Genomic DNA, 18,540 nt, shown 5'->3' with positions numbered 1-18,540 from the left:
ATGTCTTTGCCTTAAACCCTTATAACTGGCTTGCTGTTCTCTTTCAATTGTGAGGCGAACTTCCCTGTGAAAGTGGTACCTGCCCAGCAAGAAAAAAAAAAGTTTAATTTCTGCTGATTTCTGCCTCCCTGTGAGTAAGCCCCAAATAAAGTTCATATTTCAGAAAATGCGTGGCATCTTCTTTGGTCTTTTGATGGGCAAAGCCCGCTGAGGCTGTGACACCAAGTTTCCTTCCATTCTGACCAAGTCCTGATTGGCACCAGAGTGTGAAGCATAGAGAAACAGTCAACGAGGGTTTGAGTAACTTAAAACTTTATTGTGGGCAAAGAGTACTGATTTGAGGAGTCTAAAGGCAACGTCCTAAGATCAAGGTTGGATAAGGAAAGGGGAGAGGGGATGCCTGAGCCCTAGCTGGGGCCAGTGCAGGGCTGAGGACAGGGCTGGGACTCGAGGTCTGATGCACTGTGGACTCTGCCCTCTGAATCCAGGGAGAGAGGGAGCCCTATTTACAGCCTGATTTAGGAAGGGACAGGGAGGCCCTCAGGCCTCCCTCACCTCAGAGACAGAAGTATTGGCACTGTAAGAAGGGGACTCCTGGCTCCCCCAAGACCCAGATGAGGGGCTGTTCCCTGGGGACATTCTGTTTCACAGGGAAGGGGTCTCCCAGTACCATCTATAGCTGAAAACTAGACAAAGATGACCCTGCAAAGCATGCGTGGACCAGCTGGGGCAGGGCCAACGGAGTGACTTCAGGGCCTGAGCTCAGTCTTCCACTCCTGCAGCTTCTTGTCCACCGCCTGGAGCGTGGCTTCATCCTGCACCAACACAGATTGGTCCTACCCCTGTACCTGCATCCCCAGCCCCAAGGGGTCTTGGGAAGTTTGGGGAGGCCTCCCTCCCCTCATCCCCACCCTTTACCTTCACAAAACAGAAGCGGATATAATGGTCAAAGTATTTCTGGTGTGGCATGCTGTAGAAGATGGATACCGGGATGGCCACTAAGCCCTGGAGTGGGGGGAGGTAGAAAGCCCATATCTCAACATGGCCGCATGGCCCAGCAGGTCTGGGGACCAGGGGGACAGAGAGGTTCCCACGAAGGGGTGGGGGAAGGAACATCAGTTTCAATGCATCAGAGGAAAAGAACCCCAGAGCATCCTTCCAAGTCCCTCCTCACACGGAGGGGAAATGGAAACTGAGAGAGGGGATGGTCACATGTCAGGTCAGGGCAGAGACAGAGAAGAAATAAGATTTAGAATCAGAGAGCTGAACTGGAGGGGCCCCAGAGATTCTGGGCCAACTCCCCACTGTACAGATGGGAACAGCGAGGTGCAGGGAGAGATTGAAACTCCTGCCACCCCACATAGCATCTTGGTGCAAATTAGAAACAGGCTCCCTTTCCTTGAAGTGGATACAGTGCTGCACCAGGGCTCATGGCAGCGGCTGAGCTGGGTTTTGTCCCATTACTCCCTTGGTCAAGCACGCTTGAGCAGTGCACAACCCGTAAAACCATATTCAGTGACCCTGGCAGACGCTCAGCTCACCTTGTTCTTGATCATCCACTTGACAAAGCGTCTGTCATAGGGCTCATCTGCAGCACCAGGCAAGTTGGGCATCTTGCTCTCTGGGGGACAGAGGCCATGCTGAGCCCTGGGCAGCCTCCAGCCCCCACACCCTGCCTGGCCCGGCCAGTGTCACTCACTGAAGTCTGAGATGTCTGTGATGAGGAAGTAGCTGCCCTGGGGGATCACAGGTCTCAGGCCCACTGACTGCAGGCTGCGCACCATGTGGTCACGGTTGCGCTGCATGGCCTGTGGGAGCTGCACAAAGTAGCTGCTGGGTTGGCCGAAGTGCAGTTCCTCCCGCTTGAAACTCTCCGTTACTGCAGCCTGGGCAGGGAGGATGGACAAACAGATAATGTCAGGTGTGACTTGACTCGGGGGCCAGCCTGGGCTCTTTTTCTTCCTGTCCCCCCACAACAGTGAGGTCCCCTGCCCCTCCTCACCTGGCCCTGCGTGGGACAGTGATAGATAGAGTTCTGGTGCACGGTCCGCAGGTGCTTCATGAGACTATCTGGGCCCAGGACCCAGCCCACCTGGACCAGGAACACAGGTAGTGGGTGAGGCCCTCCAGGGCCTGGCCAAACCCCTTCTTAATTCCCAGGCCCCCCTCACCTGCCAGAGATCACAGCAGTACCCTCTTCCACTCACCTTCCAGCCGGTAACACTAAAGGTCTTGCCAGCACTGCCAATGGTCAGGGTCCGTTCCCACATGTCAGGGAGGCTGGCTGCCCAAGGCCAAAGAGAAGAGGGGCTGAGAGGGGAATGGGGGGCAGGGAAGGGGTGGTGGCCTGGGCTCCAGGGGACACACATAGGCTCTTGACACTCTGGACTCCACAATGGACTAAGACAGCTATTTACAGGACTTATTTCATCTCATCCACACAATCACCCCAGGAGGCAGGTGCTAGCGTGATCCTATCTTCAGAGGTGGTTACACCACCTGTGTGGCTTCAGCCCCCTCAGTCCTTAGCGCTAGGCCTGTGCTGACTCCCAGATTGGGTTCATGGTCCTGCCTCCGGGGAATCAGGCCTGGCCAGAACAAACATCCAGGGCAGGGGGAGCCTGGGTGGGCACAGCTCACCGATGCTGATGTGCTGGCTCCCATCATAGACCAGCCACTGGTACACCTCGTCACTGATGCACAACACGTCATGCTGTTGGCACAGCCTGGCCACCAGCTCCAGCTCCGCCTTGGAGAAGACCTGCGGGACCCAAGGAGGGCACAGGCCTACAGCAAGGACCATACCCCCATATCCTGGGGGGTGGGGGTGGGGTCTGCTACTCAGAGAGGTTAAAAGTTATGGCCAAACCAGGGACTAAAGCTTTACTTGCATTATCCCATTGAATCACTATCACACTGACCTTGGGAATCCGTTCTGACATGTTTTCCCTTTCCAGACGAGGAAACATGCTGAGAGGCAGTCACTGTCTCAAGAGCATGGGGAAGTGATGGAGGCACCCAGCCCAATCCATCACCTGTATCCTGATACCTTCCCTGGGATCTGTCCCTTGGACTTTTGACAGCTTCAGTCCTCCCAGCTCATCGCCTGCAGCCCTGACACTTGCCAGATGAAGAAACTGAGGCCCAGAGGTAGCAAATCAGTAAAAGAGATGGGAATAGAACCCAGGCTGAAGGGGTCCCAGGAAGAAGGTTCTCTCAGGTACCTTTCCCAGGGGGTTGTTGGGCGTGTTGAGGACCAGGACTTTGGTGCGAGATGTGAACTTGCTGGCCAGCTCATTGGGGTCCAACCGCCAGTCACTGCTGGAATTCAATTCCCCATCCTGGGTGGGGCTCTGCAAGAGGCAGTAGGCAGGGGGTACAATATTCACTAACCCAAACCTTCAACTGCAGGGATTTGGCCCTCCTTCCCCCAGGCATCTGTCTCTACCCTTCTCCTCTGGGGCAGTGGACCACCCCTCCCCCTTCACTTCCTTCCTTCTTTCCTACCTCCCAAGGTCCAGCCCAGCTCACCCCTTGGACCCCTCTGCCCACTCACACCCCACTCAGCAACCTTACCGGCTTCAGGGTCACAAAAACAGGGCGACCCCCTGCCATCAATATCATCGGCTCATAACAGTCAAAAAAGGGTTCAATGATGATGACCTGGGTAAAGAGGCCAGATTAACCGTAGTCGGCCCTGCCTTGAGCCCTCACCCCGCACCCAGTCCAAGCTCTGTCCACTTACCTCATCTCCTTCATCCACCAGGGCCTGGAAGGCTGTGAACAGGGCCCCGTAGGCACCCACAGTAACCAGCACATTCGAGAGCGGGTCTATCTCCTGCCCCAGCAGCTTCCCAAAGAAACTTGCAAGGATCCTCATCAGTGGTGGATAACCCTGCCAAGAAGGCAGGGGTCAGCAGTCTTCACCACCTGGGTGCAGCATGGACCGTACCAACTCCCCCTTAGCTGGATCCAAGCAATTCTAGCACAGGCAATTCTAGCTGCAGACCCGAGGGTAAAGTCAGCTCCTGTGGAGTGAGCTCTTTCAGCCCCTCCACTGAGCCTGTTCTGAGCCAGGCACAGCACCAGGGCTGGGGCTTGGCACAGAACAAGACACAGGGCCGGCCTTTGGGGAGCACAGGCTACAGAGCCCCTGAAGTAGTGGGAACTCCACATTTTAAACATCTCTCTTTACATTTTAAGAAACACACCTGTGCTCATCAGATCCTCTCAGCAGCCTTGCAAGAGAGGCATTATTTGATTATTACCATTTGACAAGTGGAAAAATAGAGACCTAGGGAAAGGGAAACGACTTGCCCAAGCTCACACACAGTTGAGGCAAAGGAATAGGATTTTATGTTGCACTTTAGAAGCATCCCATTTTGAAAGGAAGATTGGATCCGTAAGCTTGTTTGCTGAGGACGCTTATAAAACACTCAAGGCTAAGCAAAGTAACTGAAACTTAGAACATAACTAAATACTTACTAAACCAGATATGACCACATAAAAAATAAATTTTCTGTATAGCAAAAGATATCATGAACAAAGTTACAAGATGAAGAGAAAAAAATTTTAATATAAGAGAAAGATAAGATATTTAGTAAGAAAGAGCTCTCACAAAGCAACAAGACAAAGATAAACACCCAAATGAAGAAAATGAGCAAAGGTAGCTCATAAAAGAAAAAAATGCTGATGTCAACACACATATGAAAAGAATGATTGAAGAAAAGCAAATAAAAGCAACATTGAAATATCATTATAAGGTCATAAGATTATAATGTTAATATTAGCAGATACTAAAAGAATTGATGTTGCCCACAGTTGGGAAGGGTGTGGGAGAAATGAACCCTCTCTTTCATTCAAGGAATTTGTATGGGTTCATTTATGTTTAAAAAAAGCAAATCACGCACACATGGAGGATATGTATAATGTATTATAGAGTATGTTAGTCAGGGTTATAGGAATTGGCCCATACAACTGTGAGGAAGATGGGAAAGCCTGAATTCCACAGGGCAGGCTGTAAGCTTGGAACTGTGATGAATGTTTTCAATGAATTCCCAGGAAACGCAGGCTGGCTGAAGTAGAGATGGAAATTTTTCCTTCTGACCACTGAATCATCATTTAACCTTTTAAGGCCTTTAACTGATTGGATGAGACTTCTCTCATTGTTCAAGGCAGTTCGTGTAGGTGTAATCAGTCATAGATGCAATCAACTTACTGATGACTTGAATCCAGGAAATATCCCCACAGTAACAATCAGGCCAGTGCTTGTTTGACCAAACAACTGAACACCATAACCTGTTTTGATGCATGAACTGAACCATCACAGTCTGCCCCTTGTCATCTTGGCACCCATACACATCTCTTTCAACCATACTTAATCCCTAAATTAAAACAGTAAGTCATATTTTAACCTAACAGTTCTCAACCATCCTACGTTCAATCAGAAGCACACTCTTTCCCCAGAAGAGGGTGCAAGTCCTTGGGTAATATTCACTCTTAAACTTAAATACTATTATATAAAGTTAACACAACTTATGTTATATGATAAGGCGATAAGATAGGGAATAAAACAAAGATTTTTGTTTTATGTATATATACAACCATATTCTTAACAATTACAGTCCTCGTGTCTGTAATTGATCATGTGGTCATAATCTGTATTTATAATTACCTTCTTCCATTATACATTCCATAGTCCCTTTATCCCCAGCAAGCACCTCAGCTTGCTGTGGTTCTTTGTTGGTGGGGTGACCCAAGCCTTCATTCCTGAAGTTTCTAGACCATTAGTAGTCTAGTCTGGATTGGACTGTTGCAGTTTTCCATTGACTTTAGTCACAGCATATGGTAGTACTAAAAGACACCCTAGGGGATCTCCTGTATTCTAGGCTAATGCTTCTTTACCTCCATTGCATAACAGCAGTCCTATTTCCTCTTGATAATCAGGATCAATCACCCAGGTCAGTACAGTAATTCCTACTTTGCCTGTTGATTCAGAGGTATGACGAGCCCAAAGTGGCTGGGTGGCTGTCTTAACTTCCAGTTCAACCACTGTTGTGTCTCCTGGTGGGAGAACTCCTCCTTTTGGAACTAAGACCTGTAGACCAGCAGAACTTATGGTTGTTTGGGGGGACAGGAAGCAACAATTTTCTAGTGGATCACTAGGGGTAATAGTAAGTGGTACAACTCCTCTTTCCACTCCTTTATTCCTGGACCTGTGAAACTGGGCTGTGGGAGAAACAGCACCATTAAATGGATGCTGATTCAGAGCATACATAGCCTCCTGGAGAACACTGCCCCAGTCCTGCAAGCCACTCAGTTGGCACCATAATTGAGTCTTCAAAAGGCCATTCCACCGTTCTATCAATCTAGCTGCTTGAGGATGATGGGGAACATGATAAGAAGAGTGAATTCCATGAGACTGTACCCATTCCCACACTTCATTTGCCATGAAGTGGGTTCCTTGATCAGAAGCAATGCTGTGTGGATACGATGACGGTGGATAAGGAATTCTGTAAGTCCATGGATGGTAGTTTTGGCAGAAGCTTTCCATACAGGGAAGGCAAACCCATATCTGGAGTATATGTCTATTCCCACTAGAACAAAACACTGTTTCTTCCATGATGGAAGTGATCCAATGTAATCAACCTGCCACCAGGTAGCAGGCCGATCACGTTGGGGAATGGTGTCATATTGGGGACTGAGTGTTTGTCTCTGCTCCTGGCAGATTGGGCACTTAGCAGGGGCTGTGGCCAGGTCAGCCTTGGTGAAGTCCATGTTGCTGAGCCCATGCATAACCTCCATCCCTACCACTATGACCACTTTGTTCATGAGCCCATTGTGCAATGATAGGAGTGGCTGGGAAAGAGGCTAACTGGTTTCCATAGAATGGGTCATCTTATCTACTTGATTATAAAAATCCTCTTCTGCTAAATCACCCTCTCGTGAGCATTCATATGGGACACTAATATCTTCATTTTTTGCCCACTCAGAAAGGTCTATCCACATACTTCTCCCCCAGACCTCCTTGTCACCAATTTTCCAGTCATGTTCCTTCCAAGTCCCTGACCACCCAGCCAAACCATTGGCCTTGGCCCATGAATCAGTATAAAATGCACTTCTGGTCATTTTTCCTTCCAAGCAAAATGAACCACCAGGTACACTTGCTCTGCTTGAAGTTCTGCCCACTGGGAGGATTTCCTTTAATCACTGTCCTTCAGAGAAGTCCCAGAAAGGGGCTGTAGTGCTGCCACTGTCTAATTTTGGGTGATACTTGCATATCATGCAGAACCGACTATAAACCAGGCCTGAATTTTTTCTTCAGTCAACTGATCACAGGAACTCCCAAGGAGGCCATAGTTCTGGGCTGGGAAAGAAAAGGTAATATGGTGGGAGTAGGGGGCCATGGGCATTTGGGTGACTTCTTCATGTAACTTACTTGTGCCTTCAGGGCCTGCTCGAGCCCTATCTTGTATACACCACTTCCATTTGATGATTGAGTGCTGCTATGCATGCCCAACTTTATGGCTTGGTGGGTCAGACGACACACAGTTCATGATGGGCAACTTAGGTTTCATGGTAACTTGATGGTCCATGGTTAAGTGTTCAGTCTCTACTAAGTCCCCATAGAAGGCCAAAAGCTATTTCTCAAGAGTAGTTATCTGCAAAGGATGGCAAGGCTTTGCTCCAAAATCCTAAGGATTGTGCTGTAATTCTCCCATAGGGGCCTGCCAAAGGCTGCAGACGTCATCTCTGTTTGGCACTGATACTTCCAGCACCATTGGATCTGCTGGATCATATGGTCCAAATGGCAGAGCAGCTTGCACAGCAGCCTGGACCTGTTGCAGAGACTCCTCTTGTTCTGGTGTCCACTCAAAACTAGCAGCTGCTCTTTGGGTCACTTGGTAAATGGTCTGGAGTAGCATATTCAAACGAGGAATATGTTGTCTCCAAAATCCAAAGAGGCCAACTAGGCATTGTGCTTCTTTTTTGGTTGTAGGAGGGGCTAGGTGCAATAGCTTATTCTTCACCTTAGAAGGGATATCTAGACATGCACCACACCAAATCTATATCAGTCAGGATTCTCCAGGGAAACAGAATCTACAGGAGACATATGTCAATATTATAAGATTTATTCTAGGAATTGGCTCACATGACTGTGGGAAAAGGCAAGTCTAAATTCCATAGGGCAGGCTGCAAACCGGGAAATCTGATGAAAGTTTCTGATGAATTCCCCAGGAGAAGCTGGCTGGCTTAGGTATGGACGGAAATTCTTCCTTCTGACTGCTGAAATCATCAGTTCTCCTTTTAAGGCCTTCAATTGATTAGATGAGACTTCTCTTGTTGAAGACAATCTCCTTAGTTGATTACAGGAATAATCAGCCATAGATGCAATCAAATGACTGATGACTTGAATAAAGGAAATATCCACACAGTAACAATCAGGCCAGTGCTTGCTTGACCAAGCAAATGGATATTATGACCTAGCCAAGTTGACACATGAACTTAACCATCGTAATATATAAATGTGTATGTGTGAATGTAATATGTATTTATATAGGTATTTTAAAAAATTAGGAAAGTCTAGAACACTCTACCGCACACTACCAAATTGTTGGTAGTGGTTATCTCTAGATGGTAGAATTGGAGATTCACTCCAGGTGATTCTAAAGCATACCAAAGTTTAAGGACCATTGCTCTAATTCAAGGGTTGATAAATATTTACTATCTGGCCCTTTACAGAAAAGTTTGGATTGGAGTTTAATCCAATCAGCAGCTTGTCTTTCAGGGTTCAGCTGAGGTATCGCCTCCTCCAGGAAGTCTTCCCTGATTACTTGACCCCCTCCCATAGGGTACATTCCCCCTTGCTGCTCCCATAGGATGCCTTCTGTCTCTATCACAGAACTTATCAACTGGCTTTGCTAGTATTGGTTTCTTGTTTGCCCTCCCCACCAGGCAATGAAAACCGGCATGCAATAGAAGAGATGCTCAGTGAACACTGAACTGGACCGAATTCCCCACGCTCTACCCCAAGTCAACTTCTGTCCATTAACTTGGTTTTCCATGAATCCTGACACCTATGTTGGCTTGGTCCCAGAAACTCCTGTCCCGTTCCTCCCCCAGGACCTCCTCAGAGGCCTGTCTCCAGGGACCCTGGAAAGGGCCAAGAGACTCACAAATGCCTTGGTGTACTGGTTGAGCATGAAGTCTCCGCTGACGGCACGCTGAAAGGCTTCGATGGCAAAGTCAGGGGGTGCAAAATCAGGAAAGCCCTGGCCCAAGTTGACGGCCTCATACTCGCTGGCCAGTTTGACAAATTCCACCCTGGGTGACAGACAGACAATTGGCAACAGCCCATTCCTCCACTCCAGTCTGGACTTCTGCCTGCTTTCAGGACAGGGTGAAGAAGGCATGGGGCCCCTTCTAGAAAAACTGGATAACTAGCTTCTGCCGCTGGCCTGTGTGATGGTTAAAATTTACTCTTAACATGCTTTGAGCTTAGATGGGCTGGGCACTGCCCAAGTGCAAGGGTTAGCCCAGGTACTTTCAACTTTTTTGGACCTTGACTCAAAGTAACAATCTTTTACATCACAAACAATGTAGAACACAAACATGAAACAACATTATCCTTCTAGTTGTAATCTACTGTGGTATTTCCTTTCTTTTCTTATCCTATCCTCTAAAAATACTTGTTGAAACCCCCTAAACTGATTTCATGACACACTAGTGCATTTGTCAAGATCACCGTTTGAAACACTCTGTTCAAATAATCTTTGTAACAGTCTTATGAGGTCTCCATGCAGAGGGAGAAGCTGAGGTTTGTAGTGACTTGCCCATGATCTCCCTGCTAGTGTGTGGCAGAGCCAGGCTTTGATTCCATACTTCCCTGGACAAAGAGGGGCCCATCAGTGCTGGCACCCACCAACCTTTCTTTTGGCCCGGCCTGGGGGCCACCCATCAGGAAAAACTAGGAGAGAAGCTGAAAGGCTGGATGAAGGGGCTGGAATTTGGTTCCTGACTAGTAGAGGGCAGAGTAGTTGAATTTTATAGCAATATCTAAAATTCATCATTTTTTCCCCAGAGCTTCACAGAGTTGCTGAGGCTCAGAGAGGGGCAACAGTGTGCAGCTATGGAAAAGCCATCCCAAGAACGTCACCGAGACTTTGGAGAAAGCATCATCTACTGATAGTTTGGTTTGGATTTCTAGCCTCCAAAACTGAGACAACAAATTCCTATTGTTTAAGCCAGTATTTGCTACAGCAGCCGTGGCAAAGTAAGGCACCTGCCTGGAGTCGTACAGTGGCTAATGCTAGAGCTGAGGCTCAAAATCAGGTAGTGGATATTCCCTAGTGGTAGGGACAGGGGGAATCAGACCCAAACTGCTGCCCACTGGGCTGTGCCTTGAGGGTCCTGGTCCTCAGGCCCCCACCCTGGTTCAGCAAGAGCCTGGGGCCCTCTTTTGCCCTGACTTGCAGGGTCCTCATCCCTTCTGGCACTCTCCTCCGTGCATCCCTCCAAGCCAGCTCCTGCCCTTTCCTGCCATTGCAAGGTATCTAGCTTCTCCCAGCCTCAGTCTCCCCCTCTGTACAATGAGAGTCTCCTGGGAGCCCCCTAACTCTGTTGGGTCTGTGACTCAGGAACAAGTCTGGCTACATTTCTCAGCCTGCCTCCCAGTTGCTTCCTCCCTCTGAGCCGGGCTTTATCTGTAAAACGAGCCTCATGTCTTGCCCAGCCTGCCTCACAGAGAAGATCCAAGGGGAAAATGGAGGTGCAAGATCTTTGTAAAGCACAAAGTGCTGTATGTGAGGGCAGTTTAAAAGAAAGAAAAAATAAAGGTCCCATTTTTTAATAAAAACAAGCACCCAACAATTAAAAAAAAAAAGGCAGTCTAGAGGTGTTTCTCTGCATCTGGCCAAAGGTGTGGGGCAAGGACTGGGCAGATCTTACATCTCTTTCCATTGTGTCCACGGAATCACAAGTTACAAGAGACAAAAAAATCTTTCCTATTTAGAACAAATCCATAAAGAAAAGAATGTTAATAACCTCTGCAAAAGTCTGGTAAACAAGCCTGTGTCAAAGGCTTATCTTACTCTTTACAAAGTGTGAAATAAACTCATCCCTGGAAAACCCTTAGCCTGGTCCCTGGGTCACAGCAGGTACCAGGTAAATGGCTATGGCTATTATACAGTATTTCACCTTCTCCTCCTAAGGGCCCTTCAAGGTGGGTATAATTATCTCCATTTTGCAGCTGGGAAGCTGAGGTTCAGAGCAGGTGAGTCACCTGCCCCTGGGCCCAGCCAAGCAGGGAGAAGCTGAGATTCAAACCCAAGCCTGCTGCCTTGGCCCAGGGTCCCCGACACCTGCAGCCTCCTCACCTCTCATTGGCGGTAGCTTCAAATCTTGCAGTCCCAGCAACCTGGCTGTTGTAGGTTCCGCTGCATTACTGCCTAGCAGCAGACCCTGGGGACAGCTAACCCTGTCCTGCCTCACACCCATACCTCCCCAGCCCTGCCCAGCTCACCAGGGGTTCTTGTCGATCCCGTCCAGCCTTCGGGCCGGCAGCCGTCTTGCCATGGAACACTGGAGACGGAGGAGAGGGAGGTCAGGGCTGGTCGGTGGTGAGGCAGCAGTTTTCAAGGCCACAGCCCCACCTCTTCTACTTCCTGGGCGGAAGGAAGCAAAGATGGGACCTCCTACATAGCAAGGTGTGCTGGCTTGCCTCCCCTGCCTGTCCCCACATGCCCCCAAGCCTGGTTCCTCTCCACTCCCCCAGCCTCGACCTCCCCACCTGCAGGGGCCTCCTGGCATGTGCCACTGACCAGTGGAATCCATTGGCCCGATGTCCTGGTCTCCCCAGGCCTCCCAAGAGACTGGGCCCCTCACCCGAGTCCTGCCGCAGCAGGATTAAAGGGCTGTGGGCTGCGGAGGAGCAGGAGGGGGAGAAGTGGGGAGGGGAACAAGCTCCTGTGTCCAAAGCTCTTACCCTGGGCTCCACCCTGGCCAAACGCATTCATTTACTAGGCAGTAGGACTTGGCCCAATTTATAGATGGAAAAATGAAGTGAGTTGGGGGCAGTGATCTGCTCAAGGTCATATTACAAATACTCAGACTCAGGCCTGTTTGACACAAGACCATCTTCTGACTCAGGTAAGAGGGACATTTACCTGAGTGTCCCAGCCCACCTCTCTCCTCACTCCCCTTGCCTCCCTTCCAGTCCAAGTTCCTTCTTACTCCCAAGTGTGCAGAAACTGGCTGGGCCTTGAGCCACACACTCGAGCCCCTTGCCTTGGCTTGGATGACGGTGGACTGGTGATTTACTCCTCCTGGCCTCAGTCTCCCCATCAGTGCAATGGGAACCTGGGCTTTGCGGTCCCTCAGTAACCTGCCAGCCCTGTAAGTTTGAGTCCCAGGTGGCCAGTAGGTAGTGAAGCCAGGTATCTGGTATTCTTCTCAGTTCTGCTCAGGATCTCACTCAGTCACCACGGCATCCCCTAAAGGAGCTGCTGTGATAATCCCCACCTAACAGATGGAAGCACTGAGGCTCACAGATGCTCAGGGACCTGCCCAAGGTCAGCAGAGAAGCTGGCTCGGACACTGGTCAGGGTGGTGGCAGAGCTCCTAGCCAGGCCCCCTGCCTTGGAGAGGGACACTGGGACCATTGGTACAAGGGCTAGTTTCTCCCCATAGCCTGAGAGCCCTGCTGATGTGATTCACAAAGAGAAGAGCAAAAGGCCCGGCACCTAGAGGGTGTTTTGCCAACATTGGCGGCCCTGTCCCTTCAGTAAACCCCTGACATCTATCACTAGGCCTGGTAGTCTGTACATATCAAAATACTTCAAAATGAGGGTGATCCTTGCTAGGAAAAATCATGTCCCAACTAAATTGTTAGGGATGGTTATTTTTGGTTGGCTATGTTAAAAACACACACACACACACACACACACACACACTTTCTGCAATTTAGGATCTCATGGCTTTATTGAGCAATCCATGAATCAGGGAGCATCCCATTCTGAAAGTAGAAGGGAGCTCTGCAGAGGCACTTTGGAAAGGGGAAGCTAATACAGTGTGAACGTGGAAACAAGTGAGGAAATTGTTCTGATTACCTGACCTTAATTTTCCATTTTACGTAGTGGGGAGCAGATAAACATTGATTAGCGTGGTATGTCCAATCTCATGAATTACCTCTCCTAGACTGAAACTGGGCTTATTTCTAGGTGTTGCTCATTTGCAGCCTTGTGGGGTGTGGTCCCTTGTTCCATTGTCCCACTTTTGGGAAGGACCTCCCAGCAATGCCCAAAGCAGGCCACCATTTTATTTTACTTAACATGTTTTTATAATTTTTTTCTTTATAATTTTCTTACTTTCCAAATTTTCTAAAGTAAATGGTTTAGTTTTATGATTAAAAAACGTGGGAGAAAAATCACATTTTAGAAGACTATTTATTGATGTGATACATGGATATCAATAAAACAGGCTTCAAAATAGTATGTATAGTATTATTCTGTTTTGTTAAAAAAAAATCCTCACTAATATATATTTATAATATAAATATATGTTTTCTATGACCATATATACATAGAAAAAAGTTAGGAAGAAAATGTATGTTAACAAAATGTTAACAAAGGTTCTCTCTGAGTGGTAGAATTATAGGTGATTTTAATTTTGTGTATGTGCTTTTCTATGTTTCCACACATTTTTTTGTATGATGAACATACCATGTTTGGCTGAGTCTAATATGTGCATTTTTCACACCATACCATCTGAATTTGGTACGTCTCACAATCAATGGCATATGTTTAACTGGCTTTTTTTTTTTTTTTTTTCCATATTGGTCCATAAATTACAACTGATGGCATCTTGGATTTGATGATATATGGAATTACTTTTAATTGGGGATGCATCTTATTTAAAAAATCAAGTGAGGATGAGGCAGGGACAGCATGGGGGGGAGATGGGAGATCAAAGTTGCAGTGAGGGGAGTATGAGGAGGGTTGGAGTTGGGGAGCAATAGAGGGGCAAAGAGAGAGAGAAGAACAGAGGAGGTGAATGGAACTGAATGGGTTTAGGAAGGTGATGGATATAATGGGAGGATCCCCAAAACTTGGAGGGCTTATAGGAGTGACCTTCAAGTACTTCAAACGGTGACTAGATAAGTGAGGAAATAGTACCTGTTCTTAGGCTTATGGATAACTTATTCATTCAGGCAATATTTATTGAGCACCTACTGCGTACTGGGCAAGGGATGTTGCAGGAGGAAGCAGCACCAAGCAGATTATTTAGATGCAGAGTGACAAGTTCCAGACTAGAAGCAAGCACAAGGGAGAGCCCACATCCTGACTGAAGTCAAGGAAGTCTTCCTAAAAGAGGGGGCTCATGCACAGCTTTGAAACCAGAACCAAGCCAGACCCCAGGAGCCTTTGGCCATGCAGGCAGTGCAGTGGAGAGGCTGGAGCACTTACAGTCTGGTGCAAGTACCGGTTGAGTGATGCTCCAGCATTCTTTCCCTGGAGGGGCCATACCAGGTTCACAAAGACGGCGGCCACGTTCCTGAACATGCCTCCCAGAGCCACAGGGCACTGCTGACTTCTCCAGGAGCAGAGGAGAAGGGATGGGAGAGCCCTGGCCAGAAAATGGCTCCAAGTCCAGAACTTGGGTTCCACACACACAGCTCTAACAACAACAATAACAAATAATGGATAATATTTGTGGAATGGTTCTGTGTGCCAGCCATAGTGCCAAGCATGATTATCCCCCTCAATCCTTAAGAAAAGCCTGTGATTCATCTGTACTGCAACAAGAATTACCTGTTCAAATTATAAATCTCCTCCAATGAAAAAAATAATCCAGGTAAGGATCATCAATGGCCCCTAACATTACAGAGTCAACCCAACATCATGCGCTGCCTCTGGCAGCACTCACACTACCTGCAAATTACTCCTGCTATAAAACCAATCCTAAATCAGATTATGCCTCTTGATCCAACTAACAGTTTACAGAAAAAAATGCAAGGGATAGTGTGATGGTTAGGTTCATATGTCAACTTGGCCAGGTGACAGTACCCAGCTGTCTGGTCAAGCAAACGCTGGCCTAACAATTGCTGCGAGGACGTTTGTGGCTGGTTAATAAACCAACAGGCTGGTTTATTAAATCATCAGTCAATTGACTGTAGCTGTGACTGATGACTCACCAAAGGGCATGTCTTCCGCAATGAGAGAATGCAACTGGCTGGATTTAATCCAATCAATCAGTTGAAGACCTATAAGCCAGACAGACAGAGGACCTTCACTTCTTCTTTGGCTGCCCAGCGAAGCGTTTCCTGAGGAGTTTGTCGAAGTTGCCGGTTCATTTCCTGAGGAGTTCATTGGACATCTTCCTTGGAGATGACAGTTTGCTGACTGCTCTACAGAATTTGGACTCGTGCATACCCACAGTTGCGTGAGTCACTTTTATAAATTTTATAGTCATAGACACCTCTCATTGATTCTGTTTCCCTAGAGAACCCTAACTAATACACATAGAAAAACATGTTAAATGACATCACAGAGATGCAATCAACACATTCAGATGGAGGGAAATGTTACAGAACAAACTATCCTGTTTCTTCAACACAGAAACTGCAAGAAGAAAAAAAAAAAAAGCCAGAGCACTATAGATTAAAAGAAACTTAACAGACATAAAAATTTAAAAGTCAATGCCTTGAAAAAGAAGAATGAAGTTGGAAGACTCACACTGCCCAATTTTTAAATGTACTACAAAGCTACAGGAATCAAGACAGTGTAGCACTGTTATAAGGACAGGCATTTAGAACAAAGGGACAGAATTGAGAATCCAGAAATAAACCCTCATATCTATGGTCAATTGATATTTGACAATGGTACCAAGACAATTTAAAATGGGGGGAGGAATTATTTTTCAACATATGGTGCTAGGACCACTGGATATCCACATGTAAAAGAATGAATTTGGATTCCTACCTCTCAGAAATCAACTCGTAGTGGATCACAGACCTACATGTAAGAGCTTAAACTATAACACTCCTGGAAGAAAACACAGGAATAAATCTTCATGACATTGGGTTAAGAAATGGTTTCTTAGACATGACAACAATAGCACAAGCAACAAAAGACAAAATAGATAGACTTCATTATAATGAAAAACATTTGTGACCAAAGGACACCATCAAAAAAGTAAAAAGATAGCTCACAGGATGGGAGAAAATATTTGCAAATCATATATCTGAATTTCTCCAAAGAAGATTTACCAATGGCCAATAAGCACTTGTGTGCTGCTGCAGAAACACAGTCTGTGGTCCTGAGGTATTCCTGCCCTTGCTCAGGAGCCCAGAGAATGCCTTGGACAGACATGGACAAATCATACAAATGTCTAAGGAAGTTTACAAACAGGAGATGTGGTCCAGGGTGGCAGCTGGAGCCCAAGTATACTATGCTCTTCACGTGGGGATATGCACAGTATATATAGGAAGAGAACAAAGAAGGCACAATGCCAGGGGCATGATAAATTACAGGATTTGGGAGGTATTCAGTAGAATGTGTATCACCTTTCTTAACACCCTTTCCCATGGTCTTTGCGCAGAGACCCTTATCTTTACGTTCGCAAGATTGGATTTCTATATTTAATTCACATGGCTGTCTTTGCCCCATACCTGTTTCTTTCTGTATCAGCCTTGTGTACCAGTCATGCTCTATGCACCTGTTACTACTTATTTATAGAAGATTAATGATTAGTTAGGGATTCCTTAATTCCCCTGAGAATGAAGAAAGAAACAAGTCATAACAAGCAAGGAAGGCAAGGTGTGCACAAATGAAACTATACATACCCAATAACACTTGAAAAGATGTTCAACATCATTGGTCATTAGGGAAATGCAATCAAACCACAATGACTTCCTGATTTCAAAAATCACAACAAAACTACGGTAATTAAAACTGCATGGTACTGGCATAAGGACAGACATATAGACCAATGGAACAAAATTGAGAGTCCAGAGTTAAATCCACTTATCTATGGCCAGTTGTTTTTCAACAAGGGTGCCAAGTCTATTCAATAAGGAAAGAATAGTCTCTTCAACACATGGTGTTGGGACAACTGGAAATCCACATGCAAAAGAATGAATGTGGATCCCTACCTCTCAGCATATACAACAATTAATTCAAAATGGAGCAATGGCCTAAATATAAGAGCTAACACTATAAAAGTCCTACAAGGAAACACAGGGAAATATTTTCCAAAACCTTGTAGTAGGCAATGGATTTTTAGATTTTATACCAAGAGCATGAGCAACAAAAGAAAAAACTGATAAATGGGACTTCATCAAAATTACAAACTTTTGTACATCAAAGGACATTATCAAGAAAGTGAAAAGACAACCTGCAGAATGGGAGAAAATATTTGGAAACCATATACCTGATAAGGGTTTAATATCTAGAATATATAAAGAACTACAACTCAACCCCTAACCGACAAACAATCCAATTTAAAAATGGGCCAAGGATTTGAATAGGAAATTTCTCCAAAGAAGATATGCAAATGGCCAATAAATACATGAAAAGATGCCATAGAGAAATGCAAACTGAAACTACAATGAGATATGACTTCATACCCACTAGGATGACTATTAAAAAACTGAAAATAATAAGTGTTGACAAGGATGCTGAGAAATAGGAACTCTCATACATTGTTGATGGGAATGTAAAATGGTACAGTCACTGTGGGAAACAGTCTGGTGGTTCCTCAAAAAATTAAACACAGAATTCCCATATGACCCAACAATTCTACTCCTAGATATATATCCAAAAGAATGAAAGCAGGGATTTGGACAGGTATTTGTACACAAATGTTCATCATAGCATGATCACAATCACCAAAAAGTGGAAGTCCCCCTAGTGTCCATCAACAGATGAATGGCTATACAAAATGTGGTATATCCATATTTTTTTCGTTTCTTTGTTGCTAAAGCAAATACCTTGCAATGGGTTGGCTAAAACAATGGGAATTTATTGGCCCATGGTTTTGAGGCTAGGAAAAGTCCAAAATCAAGGTGTCATCAAGGTGATGCTTTCTTCCCAAAAACTTGTATTCTGGCGCTGGGCTGCTGGTGATCCTTGGTCCTGGCTCTTCTGTCATATGGCAATGCACATGGCGGCCTCTCCCTTCTCTTTTGGGTTCCATTGACTTTCAGCTTCTGGTTGCTTTCCCTGGCTTTTTGTGTCTGACTTTCACTCTGTTTATAAAAGACTCCAGTAATCTGGACTAAAGCCCAACCTGATTCATCTGGCTTGCAGCATCACTGAAGTTACGTCTTGAAGAGATCTTGTTTACAATGGGTCCACATGTACAGGAATGAATTAAGCTTAAAAACATGTTTTTCTGGGGTACATAGCTCCAAACTACCACAGTCTGCCCTCTCTGGACCCCCTGAATTCGTGTTTTTCCCATATGAAAAATATATTCATTCCATCACAACATCCCAAGAGCCTTAAGTCATTTCAGAAACAATGCTAAGTACAAATTCTTATC

General features: G+C 46.3%; 1 protein-coding gene across 8 annotated transcripts in view; it reads right to left on the bottom strand.

Moving 5' to 3' along the window:
- Nucleotides 1-295: 295 nt before the first annotated feature.
- KYAT1 (kynurenine aminotransferase 1) overlaps nt 296-18,540 on the bottom strand; it is a 54,670-nt gene continuing 36,425 nt past the window's right edge. For 3 of the 8 annotated variants that reach the window (XM_037797675.1, XM_037797676.1, XM_037797673.1), the window contains exons 2-11: nt 3,746-3,895; nt 3,577-3,663; nt 3,225-3,353; nt 2,641-2,761; nt 2,208-2,284; nt 2,003-2,092; nt 1,700-1,886; nt 1,542-1,621; nt 919-1,005; nt 296-815 (exon numbers count right to left, since the gene is read on the bottom strand). In XM_037797675.1, coding sequence (XP_037653603.1) covers nt 750-815; nt 919-1,005; nt 1,542-1,621; nt 1,700-1,886; nt 2,003-2,092; nt 2,208-2,284; nt 2,641-2,761; nt 3,225-3,353; nt 3,577-3,663; nt 3,746-3,880 — 1,059 coding nt within the window. In that variant the 5' untranslated portion in view covers nt 3,881-3,895 and the 3' untranslated portion in view covers nt 296-749. Of the gene's footprint in view, nt 816-918; nt 1,006-1,541; nt 1,622-1,699; nt 1,887-2,002; nt 2,093-2,207; nt 2,285-2,640; nt 2,762-3,224; nt 3,354-3,576; nt 3,664-3,745; nt 3,896-9,176; nt 9,325-11,521; nt 11,664-14,462; nt 14,674-18,540 lie in introns of those variants that run through there. The other 5 variants (XM_037797672.1, XM_037797671.1, XM_037797669.1 and 2 more) reach the window with 4 other exon arrangements.

Source organism: Choloepus didactylus, chromosome 10 (assembly GCF_015220235.1).
Source record: "Choloepus didactylus isolate mChoDid1 chromosome 10, mChoDid1.pri, whole genome shotgun sequence".
Classification (NCBI taxonomy): domain Eukaryota; kingdom Metazoa; phylum Chordata; class Mammalia; order Pilosa; family Megalonychidae; genus Choloepus; species Choloepus didactylus.
The sequence above is the reverse complement of the archived record's forward strand: the minus strand, read 5'-3'. Positions and strand labels throughout refer to the sequence as shown.